The sequence below is a fragment of the Eumetopias jubatus genome, unplaced genomic scaffold (genome assembly GCF_037043125.1).
Source record: "Eumetopias jubatus isolate StellerSeaLion01/CBP00866 unplaced genomic scaffold, mEumJub1_p1.0 scaffold_7, whole genome shotgun sequence".
NCBI classification, from domain to species: Eukaryota; Metazoa; Chordata; class Mammalia; order Carnivora; family Otariidae; genus Eumetopias; species Eumetopias jubatus.
The window spans coordinates 102321910-102342135 of NW_028274813.1; the positions used below are offsets into that span (position 1 = coordinate 102321910).

Consider the following 20226-nt stretch of genomic DNA (forward strand, 5'->3'; position numbering starts at 1 on the left):
AAGAGTTCAGCCATAATACTTTCCCTATGACAAACTTTTGTCAATGCACCATGTGAAAACAGGAAAGAATAGCAAAGGAAACATGAGGAAAAGTACTACAACTCTCTTTTCTTAACTACAATATAGGTTAGAGCTAAGAGCAAACTGAGAGATAACAACGGCCAAAAATGGAAATCCTTTCATTTTGTATCTGATGTTATAAGTAGGAAGAAATGTTCTTTTGATGACCATATAATGAAACCTGTAATAATGCAGAGAAGAAAAATGGATAAAGGCTTAAAGGTAGAAAAGATTAAGATATTAAAATTTTTTTCTGTGGCGATCATTCCAATATTCCTTCACACATACTCGAAAAATACAGTCCCAAGTGATATACAAAGAGAATGGAATGTTATCCTATTTGACAACCAGCTATAATTATTAATACTCCCAGTTCTAAATCTTTAAAGAAATAGACAAAAAGTTTCATTAATTTTAAACCTAGACAACAAAAATGGGCTTTCAAATAACAAGACTGTTTAATCAGACATTTAAAATGAAGACTATTACAAAAGTAGGTTGGATTGGAAATAGCAGCCAGTTTAATCTATAATTTATTTCTGAATAATCAGTATTGACATAATGTTTTACCATTTTCCTATATTCAGCTAAATGACTGAATACTTCTTGTTTTACTTGAAGGGACACAATTCACTTTAGTGCATTACCTGCAGAGGAGAGCGAAGGGTAATTACTTTACTCCCTTCAGTTGCATCAATTTGTACCAAGACTGAGTCAGAACGACTGGCATTGGGATTCCGTACATTATACAATCGCCTTCCGGATCTGGCAACAGGAACTTTTGCAACTTCTGTATACCCATGAGGTACTAAGGCAGAACGTAAGTGAGAAGCATTCCAAATGTTAATTTACCTGTATTTCTCTAAGACAGAGTACTTCCCAGCAACTTAAAATAATGACAAGGTATTCTTCTTTATGACTAAAACTGATGACTACACAAAATGCTTTTTTAAGACATAGGAACTAACAAAGAAAGGAAACTAAAGAAACTAAAATTAAAAAAAAAAAGAAACGAAACTAGTTATAAAATTTTTTGACCCAAAACAATTTCTCTTGGGGTTTTAAGTTGTATTAAAACCAAGAAACAGGGGCGCCTGGGTGGCTCAGTCAGTTAAGCATCTGACTCTTGATTTCAGCTCAGGTCATGATCTTGGGGACCTAGGATTAAGCCCTACGTCAGGCTCCATCTTCAGCGGGGATTCCCTCTCCCTCTGCCCCTCCCCCCACACACACTCTCTCTCTCAAAATAAATAAATAAATCTTTAAAAAACAAACAAACAAACAAAGAAACAGGTTCTTAACCCTAGAGAACAAACTGATGGTTACCAGTGGGGAGAGGAGTGGGGGGGGATGGGTGAAACGGATGATGGGGATTAAGGAGTGCACTTGTTGTGATGAGTACCAGTATATGGAAGTGCTGAATCACTATACTGCACACCTGAAACTAGTATTACCCTGTATGTTAACTAATTAGAATTAAAATAAAAACTTTTAAGAAATGTATTAAAACAAACAAAATCCAACCCGTTCCTTATTCTTTCAACTATATAGCAATAACAACCTTTTCTTTGTATTGCTGATAATTACTGTCAATATTTTAGGACTTCTGCATATAGTTAATTTTCCTCTCCTCATTGAACACACATTCTTTTTGAAGCACACTACAAATTGTATAATTTAAGGGCACAGAAATAATCTAGTTTTCTAAGGTAAATCTTTTTTTTAAAGATTTATTTTAGAGAGAGAGAGCATATGTGCACATGCATGTGTTTAATCAGACATTTAAAATGAAGACTATTACAAAAGCAAGTTGGATGTGTATTAGTGGGGGGAGGAGCAGAGGGAGAGAAAGCATCTCAAGCAGACTCTGAGCCGAGTGCTGAGCTGGACGCAGGGCTCAATCCCACAACCCCAAGATCATGATCGAAGGTAATTCTTTATTTTAATTTTTTGAAACTTTTTAAAGATTTTTATTTATTTATTTGAGAGTGAGTGGGAGAGAGAGACAGAGAGAATGAGCAAGAGCAAGAGCTAGCACGAAGGCGGAGGGGCACAGGGAGAGGGAGAAGCAGCCTCCCCGCTGAGCAGGGAGCCCGACACGGGGCTCCATCCCAGGACCCCGGGATCATGACCTGACCCAAAGGCAGACACTTAAGTGCCTGAGCCACCCAGGTGCCCCTCTAAGGTAATTCTTAATCAAATTTAATTTTCTCAAGTTTAGAGGAAGAAAACGAGACAAGAGTTTATCAATTATTTGTTTCAAGCCTTTAGAAATGTTGTTTCCCATGGTATCTGCAGCAATAACTTCTTATTTTATCAAAAATAAGCCCCACACCTCAATTCCAAATATGCCCTTAAAATAAAGTAAATATAGCATACCAAAGGTTAGAGTGAAGAAGGAGCTTTCTTGACGGCTCAATATAGATAATTTTCCTTGACGTGAAGGTTCCATGCTAGCATATTCCAACTCCAAATTCTGACCAGCATCAACATCATAAACACCACGTTTCTCAAGGGAGCCTATTACTCTAAGATTATGATTGGGCTGCACCTTAATGGGAACACCTACAGCATTTTTTACTGTAAAAGGAGCCCTATCTTTTAAAGAGTAGTCAAAAGTAGAAGCAGTGCCCTCTGAAAAACCCTGAAAAGGAACATAACATCACAATAAAATTTTTGCAAAAATGCAATTTTTTTCCAAAATTAAACAAGACTATACATTTTTAAGAAATTAATTTTGATGACAAACATCAATAATCCATATATGTTTCAATTTAACATCCCATTTGAAAGATTCCAAGCAAAAACCAAACATACTTTGGCTAAATTGTTGAAAACATTAAGGCAACTTTTGGATATTGTTATATTCATTGTATCTCCTGAAGAAATACAAACTGCTGTTTGTGGCTCAGGAAGAAAAATAAAATCATCTCCTGGCATTAAACTTCTATCCTGGACTGGATTCTTCTTTACCTATGATGATAAATAACATAACACATTTAAGTTATTAGTCAGTTAATAATAAAATTTAAAAACTCTCAAAGAGTTAAATTCTCCTAAACTGGTCTCTCTGTATTAAAACACATCAAATGTTTCATTTTCAAAAGTAATCAGTTCTTCACTTAGATTTAGCACAGATCAGCAATCTTTCTTTCAGAGTATAGTCAGTAATGGGGTAATGTTTAGAACTATGCCACGAAAGCACTCAAAGTCAGCTACGATATTTGTCTCTTGTGCATTCCCCAGAACAAGCTACTGACCCAATGACACCTGACTAGTCAGTCCTTCTGTGTTGATGAGGACTCTACAACGACCCTGAAATCTAAACTGATCCTTACTGAAGTAATGCGGAATTACTTCTACTTTTTACTGTTAACACCTATAAATAATATGATGAGCTTTCAACCAGCCATCAGATTCCATCATAGTTTTCATTCTAATAGAGCTCAAAAACCTTATAAAAAATTACCTGTTAGCCTATCTGGGCCAGAGACAAGTACATCAGAAATATTACTACTTCACTGAGAGGAAACTGGGACACAGGTTAACTGACTTCTCATCTTTAAAATAAGAATCTGCTGAGTCGATTTCAGTGCCTCACACTTCAGTCAGGCTACCTCAGAGAGTTGTGTTGTGATCATTTGTTAAGGGTATATAACTCATGTTCCTTTTAGTCTAGAAAAATGTGCTTTGGTGTCTAGGATTCTGAAGTGCTCTCAAGAAATACCATAAAGAGATAACACAAAAAAATCATGAACTAGAATTCAAGTTTTCTCAAATTTTTTGGTCTCTTAAAACCAAGGAGGATCTCAAAAAGCTTCATTTATATGGATTATACCTATCATGTGAACTCTATTAGAAACTAAAACCGAGAAAACTTTATTCATTTAAAAATAATTATATGTTGAATATTTATTCATATTCAATATAAATGTTGAATATTTTGAATATTTTAATATTATATTATATATTATGTTATATATTAAAATAACAATTTTAATATTATTTTTAATTATAAAATTATAAAAATTAATATTTTTAATGAAAGATAACTATTAAAGTTATCTTTAATAGTAAAAAGAGGGGCACTTACAAATCTCTCTAGTGCCTGCCTTAAGAGAAGACAGGTGGATTCTCATTTCTGCCTCAGTATTCATTCTGTTGCAATATAACATAGTCTCTGGAAAATTCCATTGTATACTCATGAGAGAATGAGAATAAAAATGACATATAATGTCTGAGTATTATTATGAAAATAGTTCTGATCCCGTGAACGTCCTGAAAGGGACTCCAGAATCCTACCACATCTTGAGAATCACTGAACTAAAAAATATAAGTGAATGCCCTTAGTGCAGTTCAACATAAAGATATTTTATGGTTTCCTTACATCAAGCCTTAAATTCCATTGTCTCTTCCCCTCCACTCTCTCAATCAGTGGCTCCCAAACAGCATGGGTCTCATTGTAATAGTGAACCTGGAAAGGCACAGAATTATAATAACAGAGTCTTTCAACTTTAACCACATATTTCTATAACCAGTAGGAAAAAATATTATGTAATTAATGTTATATGTCAATCATCATTTTACCACGCCTAAAGACACAAAGAATATCTCTAAAGAGGGTGCATTTTCCTTTTCTTTCTTACTTTACTGCCATAAACAAATTGTTTAACAGAAAAAAATCTTTAAAAAATAATGATCAACTAAATAATACTACACATCAACAAGTTAAATGTTAGAATGTATTATCTATTCATATATATACATATATATATATATATATATATATATATATATATATATACACTTGCTGTGGCCATGCACAAACAAGAAAAGCTCACATCTTAATTCTGCAATTGTACTTTTGAGAAGCTGGCTCTGGAAGTACTAAATGCTGTGGTCATACCTCTAATGTCATGTCAGCAGTAGCAGCCATTAGGGAAGTCCAATTTTTAATTTTTCCTGAAAACTTAGACTCTGCCAGTAATAAAGGTACAGTTCGATGCCCGAGGCCACATTCTAAGGTAACTTGAACCGACTCTACAACAACAGCACAATTTTCCTCTACTGATGGATGTTGAAAGTCTTTGAAATTTTCTGTTATTTCTCTTGCCATGTCAACACCAAGAAACCAAGAGTTATAATCACTAATAGGTTTGACACCCCAAAGGTTTTCTGTTTCCTTAGATGTATCTTTGGATTCATCTTCTTTTGTCTTTGGAGACATAGCAGCCATGATTGTCATCACAGTATTGAGAATTATGGGCGAAATCTTTAAAAAAGAAAGCAGAAAAATTTTAAGAATAAATTATTTCCCAGATGAGAACACATAACACGAAAGTTTAAAAATGAATTAAATATAGGCAAATATCAAATATATTACATTCATACCTAAGGAAAACCAAAGTGAATACACAAAATCATATGTCAAGACAACTAACCTCATAACAATGATTTCTGCCCAGGCTATTCTGGAATTAAGTAATTAACATTATATGTCAACTGTCAAAACCTGAAGTTAAATTGATCAACTGAGAGTAAAATAGTGTTAGGCAAACAGAAAAATGTAGAAGTATAACTGAATTTTTCATTTTTCAAACTGCTGCATTAACTAAGCCAAAGTGTATGGTCCTCATCCAGGTATACACATGCATGGTTTTCATTTGTCTTACTGAAACAAAAAGCCTACGAATCACCACAGACCCCTACCACTTAGCCCAAGATCTGCAAATTCTACCTCTTCCCCTTCGTGTAGAGTACCTCTGCTCACCTCCTCATTCCTATCACTGTGCCTTAGTTCTACACTGATGATGCCCTGTAGGTCCAGTCAGCACCCTCAGGGCCCACCCTCCACACTTCCACCAGCATTATTTTTCTAAAACCCAAACTTGGGCATGCCATTCCTATGCCTAAAATCTTCAACTTCCCCTAACTTTAAGGATAAAGTTCAAACTTCTCTTTAGCTTAGGACACAAAGGCCTTTGTGATCTGATGCCTAATCAATTAGCTAGCAAGGGTTTCCCAAAGTTTGAGCAATACTGGGTTAAATAAGTGGATTCCTATATTGTTCAGTTCTCACAACCTCTACTTGTTTAATATGCTAAAAAGATACGATTACACAACAAAAGAAGGATCTGGTATGTACCTCTTCCCAAACTTACCTGTCAACTAAGTCACTTTTTGTTCTTGCCTTATTAATGTCACCTATAATTAGTGCTCTCAATCTTACAACTCCACCACACCTTTCTCTCCAGCCATGTGGGATCACCCCTCTCAGCCTGTCAAGGGTTTTTTTATACCTCTGCTTTTGTGCATATTGTCGGTACTGTCTTGATAATCCTCATCCTCCCTCTCCATCTAACCTTCATCAGATTTTCAAAACTTAGTTCAAGTAGCACCACTTCAAGGCAGCTTACCCTTGATATCCTGGTCTGAGTTAGAGGCCCCCTGTCTGTGCTCCCAACAGCATATTGTGCATGCCTCTACCTCTGAAAGCTGGACTCACTGATGTACTAATATGTCCTTAAGTTTTTTGAAGGTAGGGACTATGTATCCCCAGTGCCTTGAACAGGACATTTTTCATTCATAGTAAGAGCTCAAAAAATGTTGGCTGAATAAACAAATAAACTGATATGCAAAGAAAGACAATCCTCCCATACTTTAAGTTTTTAAAAAAGTAAATCTGTTAACAAAATACAATCTAAAACTACCTAGTACCTTAAAATATTGAGAAAAAACTACATTGTTATTTTTATGGTAACTCAAATGACATTAGTTTGAGCCTTGGTTTAATCACTATTGGCTATTTTATAGTAAAGCTACTATCAGAACCTCAATTTTGTGTCCTTTGGACAGAGAGAGAAATAGATTTTGGAAAGTATTCTAAATCTTCCATTTCTAACCAATCATGAGGTCATATTTAAACAATACAAATGCCACTGGGGAAGAGAGATTTTTTTTTCAATACTTCAAATGTAAGAGATTTTAAAAAAGCAAATCCTAATAACTTACTTCTAGCATTCATCTGTCATAAATATAAGACAAATAAAACATTTAATTATATAATTATTAAATTCAAATTATATCTCAAATAAAAGCCTAAAAATGACTTATGACAAATAATAGCAACTTCATTTTTCCATCCCTCCTTCCCCTTCTCTTCCCACCCTATCTCTGTTGTCCCCCAATCTCCTCAACACACATACATGCAAATATAATAGACAAAAACTATACTGATCACTTGTAGATATTTAAAAGTACTCTTTTAAAAAAGAAATAAACATTTGCTTTAAAGAAAAATGCATATTAATGTCAGTGGTATTTACTGTTTGAGTATGTGAGGTGACTAGCATAATGCTGTAGTTACAAGAGAGATCAAAAGATACTGTTAGAAAAATAAGAATTTTTACCCAAATAACATGATAGGCACTAACCTTAATTATAAATTCTTCAACCATAATACTTATATTTTGTTTTCCTGAGGCCCACATACATTTTTCCATAAATAAAGAACAGGGCTGTAAGACCTAGAAACAAACAAATGAAATTCACATTTCCTTAGTAATAGATCTGTTTTCTATACACACACACACACACACACACACACACACACACACACACACACACACACATAAAATGCACCCAAGAATATGTCTTACTTAACTGGAGATCTTTAACTATAGCCTACTACTAAAAGCAAAAGGTAAACTAAGCTAGCTGAGAATTTCTTGTGAGGGCTCTTCTGAATATGACAAATCTGTTAATATTGTAAAAGGACTTTAAGCAGTTCTGATCAATTCCTCTATGTCAAAATTCTTAAGTAATGATGCACACTTACTAATAGAAGTTTAAAATGTTTCCTTTCACTAAAATACCTTTTAATGATGCCCTCTGTAAAACATGCATTTAAAGTATCTGTAAAAATGAGGTAAAGACTATGTTAAAGTATTATACTCACAAAGAAGTATATGAGGAAATTAAACTATTATTTCATTGTAATTTTTATGACTACCAAATCACCTGAAACTTATTTTAAACAAGGAGTCCTGTTAACACCTTAAAAAAAGACTGTGGTAAGATAGGTAATGAACAGTTTCCATATGATCAACAAGAGGTCAGTCTTGAATATCAGCTAAGGTCCTCATAAGAACAAATTTGAAATCTTCAAATCCAACTATGTATTAAAACTATGAAGCTTATATTTACATACATATATCATCAAGGAAATAAACTAACCTTGCACCTGAATTGAATGAGGGAATTAGTGTTGCATAACTTCATTTAAAAAAAATTAGGATGAGCTTTTAATGGAGTGATTAATACAAGCTTTCTGTGACAGGCCAAAAGATGATCCTGCTAAGAATGCTTCATGATAAAGTACTGACTAAGCCTAGCATTGTATTTCTTTCTGTAAGCCATTTTGCCCACAGATTTTAATTCAAATAATACTGTAGGGGTGCCTGGGTGGCTCAGTCGTTAAGTGTCTACCTTCGGCTCAGGTCATGATCCCAGGGTCCTGGGATCAAGCCCCGCATCGGGCTCCCTGCTTCATGGGAAGCCTGCTTCTCCCTCTCCCACTCCCCCTGCTTGTTTTCCCTCTCTCGCTGTGTCGCTCTCTGTTGAATAAATAAATAAATAATCTTAAAAAAAAGAAAATAACACTGCAAATGAGTCGTATAACGATCCTCTTTAATGTTAAATCCTCAATTTAACATTTAAAAATTATTGGTATGGCAATTAAGTTAATTAAAATCATATTTTTCAACAATAATGCGAACACATAATTGAAGTTAACTTTTATTTTATTTTGTTTTATTTTTTGAAGTTAACTTTTAAAACAGCAAAACACTATCTCTTTTGGTCTCATGACTCCAACTGAATTTTTTTCATTCTAAGCTTAAAGATTTTAATAATCGTTCATGCATTCATTCAGTCATTCACTGGGTATACTGTGGTAAACAACAGAAACAGCTGAAAAGGAATGTTGATTTGTACTAAAATTCAAATACTGCTCAACAAAAGATGGCACAATGAAAAGAAAATGAGTCTAAAGGTAGTTCCCAGTTCTGTCACTAGCAGCTATGGCTGAATCATTTAACATCTTTGGAACTCAACATCCTTATCTGTAAAACCTCAGGTTTGTAGTAAATAATCTCTGAAGTCTTATAGAGCTCTCACGTTCTCAGATTCTATGAATCCACCATTTCTGCCATTCTCAATCCAAGCTTAGAATAAACTAATTCTTACTGTGGTAATGTTTCTTCCTCTTTTTTCTCTGAGAAAAGGGCAAGCAAGGACTTTAAGATCTCTCACAGAAGCTTCCATCATCTGTTCAAGTTTGGATGTTGACAAAGACAGGTTACACTGGAATGAGGCTGTCAGAGCAGGAGCATCAGCCTTCGTCAGACTGGCAACAAATACCACTTCTGGATCTGTGATCTTGGCCTTTAAAGTCATGTTTGGTCTTACAGAGTCATCTGAAGAAAAAAAAAATAGGAACCAAAAAAAGTTGTAGTAAAATATCTCTTGTTCCTTGAGTATATGTTGTCTATAAGTCACTAAGCTGTTTCTAATATCTTGCCATAATAAATATGGTAGAATTAACACTATTAATATTTGATTAATACCAATGATAAATGATTATTAACAAATGCTGATTGTGTGGGATAATGCAATCTGATTTCTGTCATAAGAAGATCATTTCCACTTTGACCTAGCAAGAATAATCCTGTTTTGAAGTTATTTTTGTCAGAATTAAGGTGTGTACATTATGTACATGAGCGTGTATTACGCTATGTTGCAGGGACAAGGACGGAAAAACAGGAGAGGGCAATATCAGGAAGAGGGTAAGAGACTCTTTATATCAAAGTTCGCTTTGACTTTACCATAAAGTACACAGTGTCCTACAATCTATAGTATAAATACATTAAATATGTGTATGAATATAGAGATATCATATGTGATGACTGTTTAGGAAAGATCAATGGAAAAATCAAATTCTGATCTTGCCAATAAATGGCATTTTCCAGTCTTGCTGAGTTATACATTAGAAAGATAAATGCCTCACCTTAGAGAGTCATAATTTAACAAAGAAAATCACTTGGTCTACTTGGTAATGCTGGAATAAACAATTTATTGAACAGGGAAGTGACTTCAATGTACATCAAGACCAGACATCCACAAACACTCCACTGAGTTTAAGGTGTTTATAGTGATGTCCAGGGGCATCATGCTGGGTGCTCCAATACGCCCACCCTCTGCCTCTATTTGTTCAATTGTTCTTCAATGTGCTATAATTCTTCCATATATTTTCTTTAAATAAAAGATTGCCCTTCTATAAAACAGGCTGCCAACCAAAGACCCAGATTAACGCCCTCAATTTTTGGATAAGTAAGGAAATGTTAATGGCAGAGTTGGAACCAGAGCAGATGTTTCCTAGCCACTAATCCAATAAATATTTCTACTCTACCTCTCTGAAAAATTTATGCTTACTAAAGTTTTTCCACAGAATATATTTAAATTGGAAAGAGCAATTTTACTTTCTTAAATTGTCCATTCATCTTTTTTCTTGTCTGTAATCTTTGTTAACAAGTTGTCATCTACAACAGATAAATTCTGCTAACCTTTCTCCATCTTGATTTTTGCTGTGGCTGTCTGCCGTAGTGGAATCTGTGCTTCTTTTGCCATATTTTCTGGATTCTGAGACACAGCTTTGATAAAGAAATCTGCCACAGTCATCAAAAACTCCACACTGGCACATACGTATAGCTTGTCAAGAACAGCATCAATGTGACTTCCAGTTTTACTTTGTTTGTAACTTATATCAATCATAGAACTGTTGTCATCTTGGTCATTCTTTTTATCAATCATTCTAAAAAATATATACATTCATTATTTTATTTCTGCAAAAATAATTTAAAAGATGAAAAATTTCCTAAACATCTTAATAATCTTTCTTTCACCTTCGAGTTTTTAATCTGAATAGAAAACAGATCAGTGTTAACCAGAGTCTAATTAGCTAATAAGCAACCAAGGCGTAGTCTCCTATGATTCATTTTATTAAGTAATTACAGAATATTTTATAATTATAATGCAATAGCAGAAAAATAAATGAATGACTACTGAAAGGGATTTCAGCAATTAACAAAACACATTAATGTGGTCCCACAAAACTTAAAAGACAACCTCTTTATATTATTTTACAAAATAAAACCTCCCTGAACGAATTTATCTCCAAACATCCTCTATAATTTGAGTCCAAAAGTATTCAATCCAATTCATATCAGCCAGTGTTTATCAAGGGTCTGCAATGACTGTTCCCACACATTCTCACATGTGCTGGGACAAGCAGGTTACCAAACAGAGGAGGGCCTTTATCATTCTTGCCTACGCAACAGTGGACAGCCACCCCAAACACGAAATTTGCAAACTAGAAAAGCTGGTTGCATGCTAGCACTCTTTCCTCATTTATTCATCTCTAGGAAAAACAAACGGCTCAGAAGTATCCAGTATGTATTCAGTGGAGTCCCAGTTTAGGGAGCAGCATAGTTTTTCTCCAAAGAACATCAAGCACAAAAATAATATGTCTCATTATTTGATGGAAGAATAAAAATATAATTTGACTATTAAATTTACATTATTTCCCACTTTATTGAAGGCTGATATAAGTTAATGTTTTAACTTATAAAACTTATAAAACTGGGTTGATAAGGTGAAAATGCTAGGGATTCCATTTCTAGTAAAACTTTGAAAGAAATTTCAGAACACTGTTTTAAAATATATAGACAAAATTGGGGCACCCGGAAGGCTCAGTCAGTTAAGTGTCTGCCTTCAGCTCAGGTCATGATCCTGGAGACCCGGGATCGAGCCCCATATCAGGCTCCCTGCTCAGCGGAGAGTCTACTTCTCCCTCTCTCTCTCTACACCTCACCCCACTTGAGTCTGCTTCTCCTGCTCCTTACCCCACTTGTGCTCTCTCTCTCAAATAAATAAATCTTTTAAAAATATATGTATAAAGACAAAATAAATAAGACAAAAATTTAAAACTTTCAGACATTAAAAAAAAAAATCCTGCCTACTGGAGACAATTTAGAAAAATATTACCAACAAACCACCCCATGTGGATTTCATTGTTAAAATCCTAACATTCTCTTAGTTTCCGCTTTTAAGATGGTACTCCATTTTATTATTAAATGTCCCTTTAAATCAAACTTCAAAGCAATTGAATCTAATATTAGCACTACTTCTTGATGCACTTCAAACTGAAGTACGACCAAAGACCTCTTTTGATAATCCCAAGCCTAGCAATCAATGCCTGGCAGCAATGCAAGGTATAATGTCAACCTTACATAATGTACAGCAAGTTCAGAGATGACAAACCTTGATGTTGCTCTCTCAATGCCTTCTCTGAGATCATCAAGAGTGCATGTCTTAAGTTTAAGGCTGACATTCATTGAGCCATCCTTAAACATCTTCCCTACAGAGGCCATAAGATGTAGTCTGAGTTCACCAAGCCGGAAACTGTCATTGTGAAATGAAAGTTTGGATTCCTGTGGCATGTTTTCAAGCAAAAGAATCAATTATCTTTAAATAGTAGGCAACTACTTTTAAACACATTTCTTAACTCAGAGACAAAAGGCAAATCAATAAAATTTAAAAACATGGGTGTTAAAACACAGGAATAAAACAATAATATGTATGTTTGTGAGTGTATAGGTATATACAAAAAAATACACATGTGCATGCTGATATTCAACAATGGTTAATATATAAACATTTACATCGCAGTTTAATGGAAATAAAAATAATCAGGAAATATTTTTATTAATCAGTCTAATAAATATTTAAAGAGCTCTTCTGTAAAAAAAACACTGTGATAGGAACTATGTGTTTATGAGAAAGAACAAGACATAGTAGGTGATCTCAGTGAGCTTACAACCTAACAAATATAGAAAATAGAAATACATTACAAGAACCATCACAAGGAGATGCCAGAAGTTGTAACTGATCAAAGACTGACATGTAGTCATTTATTTATTCACATTTAATCCTCCCATATTCCACAAAGAATATTAAGTGATTAGGTAAAGAACACAAACAGCAAAAGCTCAGAGGGTCAAAGAGATCACTGTGGGCTGAGAAAAATTTATGAAAGTGAGAAGTGAATTGAGCCTCAGAGACTGGGTGAGATTATACGGGCTAAGAGGAAGTAGAAGATATTCTAGATGGGGGAAAAAAACATGAGTAAATAGTTCAGAGATGCTCCAAGGGCACAAGGTACAAGCTGCTTAGGCTTGAATATTCCAATTAAAGAATGGTAGGATATGTAAGTTATGAATCACTAAATTCTACTCCTGAAACCAATATTACACCATATGTTAACTAACTAGAATTTAAATAAAAACTTAAAAAAAAAAGAATGGTAGGGAATGAGGGCTGGAAATACAGGGGCCTAACCGAGGTCTCAAATCTCCAACTAAAGATTTAAACTTTCATTTACAGGAAAAAGGAACTCAATCTTTATTTAATCATAACACATAGCTCCAAATTCTGTACATAAAGTCTGTATGCCCAGACTAAAAAAACAACTGCCCCCCCCAAAAAGAAAACAACAACAACAAACCACCCAACAAAATTCTCTTCAGGGAAGTAAACCACCTCAGGTATATTGCTCACTATAGACGATGGCATTGATATAAAGGGCACGCTGAGTGCCATTCCTGGCACACTGGTTCTAACTCTGCATCTGTCACAACACATGCAGACAGTACATTGCATGCATATGGGGTCAGGCATTACCGACATTATTGGCAAATTTGGAATGTAAGTTTTAAAAATGTAAATAATTCACAAACTTTTGATCTGTAATTATTAATAGAAATGACCTGTGACACATCTGCTGATCACAGTATAGTTACTGATGTAAACAACTTGGAGCCACTGAATCTTTTTAATAAGGTAAAATTCAGGTAACATAATACTGAGTGGTTTTTAGTGGAATGGGAAGTTGAAATGGCTACATGAGATTCATTTAGGAAACTGAACTTGTGCCACTGTCTAGTGTGGATGAAAGGAAAAAGAGCAACAAACAAGGAAGCCATTGCAGTAGGGTGAATGAAGAAGTTTCCAATAAAGTAGTAGTGAGAAGTGACAGGAAAGAACAAAGAAAAAAATGACAATACTCAGTGTCTAATGAATAAAGGTCAACAAAGAAAGAAGTAAAAAAGATACCAACATTCTAAGGCTGGGAAACCAGTAGAATGATGATACCTTAAGTGAAATGAAGAATACATTTAACTGTTCATTTTCCAATAGGTCATTTTCTGTTCTTTTCATTAACATTAAACATTAGAAATGAAAGTACTTCATTGCATAAATGGCAGATACTAGCTCAAGGCTCAACATTAATAATATATGAATATTGTGTAACTGAGAAAACAATATAAAACATAAGATAACATAAACATTAACAACAGATATAATCAATGCAGATTATGGTTATTATCATATGATGTATTTATTATGAGTATTATGACAACTGATCTAATAAAAATATTTATTGAAGATACTATCTACATAACAAAAAATAACTTTCTAAAATACCACTGGTACATTAATTACTTCAAATCATGGCACTAGATCTTGGTTCTTCAATCCACTAATAAGTATCTTTCATACATATCTATTACATATATTTATTCAACAGAAACATAATGCAAAAAAAAGAAACATAATTAATGCTTATATATCCTGGATAATCATTAATTTTAAAAGAATCTTTTAATGTTCTAAAGCTACTACTAAATTATTCTCCTTAAATAGTTATATATGTATCCATATACAGCTATGTAATAAAATTACACATATAATTAATTATTCACATATAAAATTCCTCTACTAGAGATGAATCTAAGTGGTTTCAGAGCTGATGTTACTTGGAAAGAAGTGAAAACTTTTCCTTAGCTGAATAAGATTAGAAATACTAACAAAGTGAAGAAAGAGCAAGACCAATGTATATTCTGTAGGCCAAATAGAATTTAAGAGACACATTAATTTTTTAACTAGTCAAATCAAAAAATGCCAATATTCTAAAAGTAAATATCAAGAGCTAAAGATTTTTTCTAAATAAAGACATTTACTACATACCTGGTTGGTATCATTGTTATAAAGGACAATGGAAAGAGATTCAAAGTGAAAGTCAAATTGAAGAGCGACACTTTGGTCCATAGAAAGTTTTGAGTCTGGCAAATCTTGTTCTGACGGATCAAACATAAGTATGAAAATTAAAAAGCTTTAAGTAGGTATATTATTTTATACTTATTTAAAAAGCTAAGATAATAACTTATTCTAAATATGTATCATACTTTCTAAGATTCTTTAAACCATATTATAAGACAATTAATTAAAATGGCAATGATTTATTCTATATGTTTAGTACAGGGCAAAATGACAGGGGCAGGCCATCTACATTTTTTAAAAAGCAACAAAAAGAGGGGGTCTTGTAGAGTATAAAGACAACTTTTTTTTTTAAAAGCCCCCCCAGAGTGAGACTGCTCATCAAGAGTAGTTTACAATTATCAAAGCATTTAACTTAAATGGTTATAAGCCAATGTCAAGAGATTATGAAACTGGAGGCACAGAAAAATAAAATACTTTGTCCTTGAACAGACAACTAGATAGTAAGAGGTCCTCTGCCAGCACAGTGCAATTCTCACTATCTTTCATTACCTACACCACCCAACTCATTACCCTTGACAAGAAGAGAATATAATTCATAGCAGAGTCAAACAGAGGTCAAATACAATATGGGGCAGGGAGCCTTTGGAATTCTGAAGTAAAAGAGATTTCAAGAAGTAATTTTGTCCATTCCCTCATTATTAAAAAAACTTTTTAGACGGTATGATTAAGAATAGATATTGCTTTTCAATCACTCTTACAAAGTCAATTTATCATCTCTTTTGGAGATTGATTCTATTCTTTGATCATTTACAGGGAAGTGCTCTCAACAAGATACTGGAAGAGCAAACATTGCCTAACTTTAACCACATAAAGGCTTCTCCAAGTTGGGAAACACTAGGATTTTTTTCCTTCACTTTTCCTGAAAGTAATTCATATTCCAATCTTCACTGTCACCTGCTTTCATCTGAATTCACAAGTTCTCCCACGGACCACATTAACCATATAGCCAGAACCAGAAACACAAATTGACCACAGCTGAACATAATGAGATCATTAATCACATAAAGCCAGCCTGCTATTTTTATTCATCTGTACATAGTTCCTGCCTAACCATAGCAAGAGCCTGCTTATCTAGCATTTATCCGTACCGTAGCATAAACCCAGGCTGGGGAGGGATGCTGGCCTCACCAAGCTCATGTAGCACTCATTACTATCCACCTAAAACAAAAAACTTTTGTGCACACTGCTCTAGTAATTTATGTTGTGATACTTCAAAACACACTGGGCCCAACTATAGGAGAAGCAATATTAATGGTATTATTAACTGGCAGTTTTATCTCTATTACTTTCTGAAGTAATAGCTGATAATCTGAGCATTATAAAAGCAGAGCAGTCTGGGGACATTTATTAGAAGGACAAGGGGTACTTCAAATCTTTTCAGCCATGTAAATTTTAATCTAATATTTACAAGTCTAATAAAACATGATGTTCACGTCAATGACTTTAAATGATGAAAAAAGAGTAAAAGTATATTTTATATAACTGAGCAAGAAGGACACTTTTATAAGTTATTTTCTTTAAAATTTTTTATTGTTATGTTAATCACCATACATTACATCATTAGTTTTTGATGTAGTGTTCCATGATTCATTGTTTGTGCATAACACCCAGTGCTCCACGCAGAACATGCCCTCTTTAATACCCATCACCAGGCTTACCCATCCCCCACCCCCCTCCCCTCTAGAACCCGCAGTTTGTTTTTCAGAGTCCATCGTCTCTCATGGTTCATCTAAAAATTATCTTTTTTAAAATGACTGAATTTAAAAGGCTCAGTGCTTTCAAAAGATTCCATTCTAATAATCTGGAAAATTCTCTTATGTATATGACTACATCATTCACTAATAAAACCAGATAAGTAAAGCTGTTTTTATACAGCTTTGTTATGGGCCAGTCATCTGAGTAGGATACCAAGACCCTTTTCTCTCTATTATTTTGGGACCTTATTTCACTGCGTGCCTAATTTGCTCTCTTGCAAGGTCTACCACCTCGGTGGCTCTTGAATTCAGCAAATTCACATTTTACAAGTAAAGGGCAAACATGTATCCTGCAGACAAGAGATGGCCTCTCCCCTTATAGAAGACAATGAGCATACCTCCTTTCCTTGGGAGCTCCAAGGCAGCCCCAGACCCTGTACCAGTCAATTTTCCACAGTAAATACTACAATATTGAATCAGTTCATACCACATTAGGCTGGACAACTAAAAAGACCACTAAACATAAATACAGCGTTAACACTAATTTTTCTCCATGATCAAAGCAAAAACCTTCATCAATGTGTACCTTTGAGGTGGTCCGGCCCACCCAGAACATCTTTTCTTACTCTTACAGCCTCCTGGGTAGACTGTGTAGGGCTTGGCTGTGAAGAAGCTTCTCCGAGATTTTCCAGCAAAATTTTCATTAAAACTGTTAAGTCGTCTTCACTGAGAGCAACCTAGAAAGCAACAATAAGTTGTTGTTAATATAAAGGAATAAAAACGCAGAATATCATATCCATGTCTTAATTTACAGTTCCTCAAATTCAATGTCCATCTGAACAACAACAACAACAACAAAAAAGAGTTGGGGCAGTAAATACAGGAGAGAGGTATTTCATCTTGTATAGTATGGGACACTCCTCGTGTGTGCAGACACCCTTCTGCCTGCACCCACGCCCAAGCCCCTGCATCCATCACTCTTCTTGCCTTGTCTGTTCCTATCTTTCTTGTATGTTCCTGGACCTGTGCTTCTCTCCCCTCTGTCTCCTCATCTCTGCTCTGCCTCTCTCTCTTCTGGCCCAGAACCAGCTCCACTTCACTTCCATCCAAACCCAGTACATGAGGAGCGCTGTTCAGTTTCTAACCCCCACCAAGAAGTAAAAAGATTCTCTCCTTCAATGTAGCTCTTATTCCCTGTACATATGCATCTGGACATACCTATCAAGAATAATGTCACTTAGAACAATAACTAATGCATCTAACAAGAAATTTTAAAAACCAAAGCGCAGAGCAGGAAAGGAATATCTTATTCATCTCCTACCTTTATGAAAGGGGATATGTGACAAGAAAAAAGAAAAGAGAGAAAGATAGGAAGGATGGAAGAAAGAGAGGGAGGGAGGGAGGAAGATCAAGAGCTTTTGAATCAGGGAGCTCTGTATCAACTGTACCACTTTCAGGCTATGCTGTTTGCCAAGTTTCTTAGCCTCCTTAACTCAGGTTTCTCAATCTTTAAGAGAAATATGGGGCACCTGGGTGGCTCAGTTGGTTGAGCATTCAACGCTTGATTTCAGCTCAGGTTGTGCTCTCAGAGTCCTGAGATCAAGCAAGCCCTGCATTGTTACCCAAAGTAGGCCCCTATTGAGCTGCCTGATTCCCAGCCTAAATGAAAATGGGGAGATATTTTAGCATGAGATAATGACCAAGGATTTCTTGTTTGCCCCAAGCCCCAGTCCTAGGAGAACAGATGTCAATTTAACTCCCCAGAAATTCCTTGTATATTCATTCCTGAGTGTGATACCAACCAAGATATTACAACGGCCTGAAAAGGAGCTAACTTCACCACCTCCTCTGGTTTCCTGTGGTTGAAAAGAGCACCTGTATCATGTACTTCAATTCACCCTTCAATAAGTCTGAAGGACAATTTGAGAGATGGCCCCACAGTTGTTTAAGAACTGTCAAGCTGACCTACCCAAAACAACTTACTGATGTTACCTACCTGATATCCTTTCTTAGCTGCACTCCAGACCCAGGAAAAGTACACAGACTCATACCAATGAGGGGGTGTTCTGAGAGGCCTGGATTGCTGACACATTAGGCAGTGGAAACTATACCCACTACGGATACATTCTTGATTTAACAGGGGTCCTTTTAGTTAAACTGATGATCACACTTTGATGTTAAACTGATGGATTTGTTACTGTTTTTCTTGTTTCTTTTGAAATACTTCCAGCATAAAGGAAAGCAGAGAGAATACAATAATCCTCCCCAGTGTACCTATCATCTAGCTTTGTCAAATCTTACAAGTCGCTATATTTCCTTCAGATCTTGTTTCCCGATTACAGATATTGTAGAAGCCCCATGTTTACTTCTTTGAGACCCCATCCCCTCCATTCTCCTCTTCAGAGAAAGACACTATGCTGAATTAGAGAATTATTCTTCCCATGAATGCTTTCTTACACTTACCACTATTGCATTCCCTGTAAACAATATATAGCACTGTCCATTGTCTTGCCTGTTGTAAAATTTGAAATAATATAGAATTGTACTATCATTTTACAACTCAATTTTTTCCATTTTTATGTTTAGGATATACCCATTTCATTTCATATAGTTTTAGCTCACTCATGTTATCTGCTTTATAATGCCCACTGTATGAATATACCATCGTTTGGTCCACATTCTTCTACTGATAGACATATAGGTTTTACTTTTGCTTTCAGCAAACCTATAACCACACAATCTTTGAAAGCAAGGGGAAAAGGTCCAATATTAACCCTGGAATCTAATCTCTTAACAGCAAGGCAGAAGTTAAAAGAAGAGTCACATACTCTGAAAGAGAGAAGTCTTTATGACTACCCTAAATAGACACTCGTCCCATATACTGCATCCACTCATAACCACACACAGGACCTTTGATCCCTAAAATAAACTTCAGTTTTAACTTCTTCCCTAGTAGAACTCCACTCCTTTGACCCTTTCTGTTTTATCAAGAACTAACTCTCAAGTAATCACAGGTATTAAAAATAAATTTTTATTTGTTTTTCACACACTCTGTTTAGTCACTTTCTCTCCTCCCCTACCCCCTACTGTTTGGCTTCATGGGTTTCACACACAGGTATAAAAGAACCACAGGATTCCTATACTTCCATAAGCATCTTTGACCAGTATCATCTCTCCCTGTGAGCCAACACATGACCTGCTGACTACACTATTATAAATATTTCTATATTTATAT

At 35.0% G+C, this 20226-nt stretch overlaps 1 protein-coding gene across 4 annotated transcripts in view; it reads right to left on the reverse strand.

Annotated features, from left to right (window-relative positions):
* VPS13C (vacuolar protein sorting 13 homolog C) overlaps positions 1 to 20226 on the reverse strand; it is a 182107-nt gene that overhangs the window by 47351 nt on the left and 114530 nt on the right. For all 4 annotated transcript variants that reach the window (XM_028099926.2, XM_028099927.2, XM_028099928.2 and 1 more), the window contains exons 46-56: positions 17578 to 17728; positions 15205 to 15314; positions 12439 to 12608; positions 10683 to 10930; positions 9307 to 9536; positions 7494 to 7586; positions 4967 to 5332; positions 4448 to 4534; positions 2878 to 3033; positions 2440 to 2704; positions 708 to 868 (exon numbers count right to left, since the gene is read on the reverse strand). In XM_028099926.2, the coding sequence (XP_027955727.1) occupies positions 708 to 868; positions 2440 to 2704; positions 2878 to 3033; positions 4448 to 4534; positions 4967 to 5332; positions 7494 to 7586; positions 9307 to 9536; positions 10683 to 10930; positions 12439 to 12608; positions 15205 to 15314; positions 17578 to 17728 (2037 nt within the window). The remainder of the gene's footprint in view (positions 1 to 707; positions 869 to 2439; positions 2705 to 2877; positions 3034 to 4447; positions 4535 to 4966; positions 5333 to 7493; positions 7587 to 9306; positions 9537 to 10682; positions 10931 to 12438; positions 12609 to 15204; positions 15315 to 17577; positions 17729 to 20226) is intronic.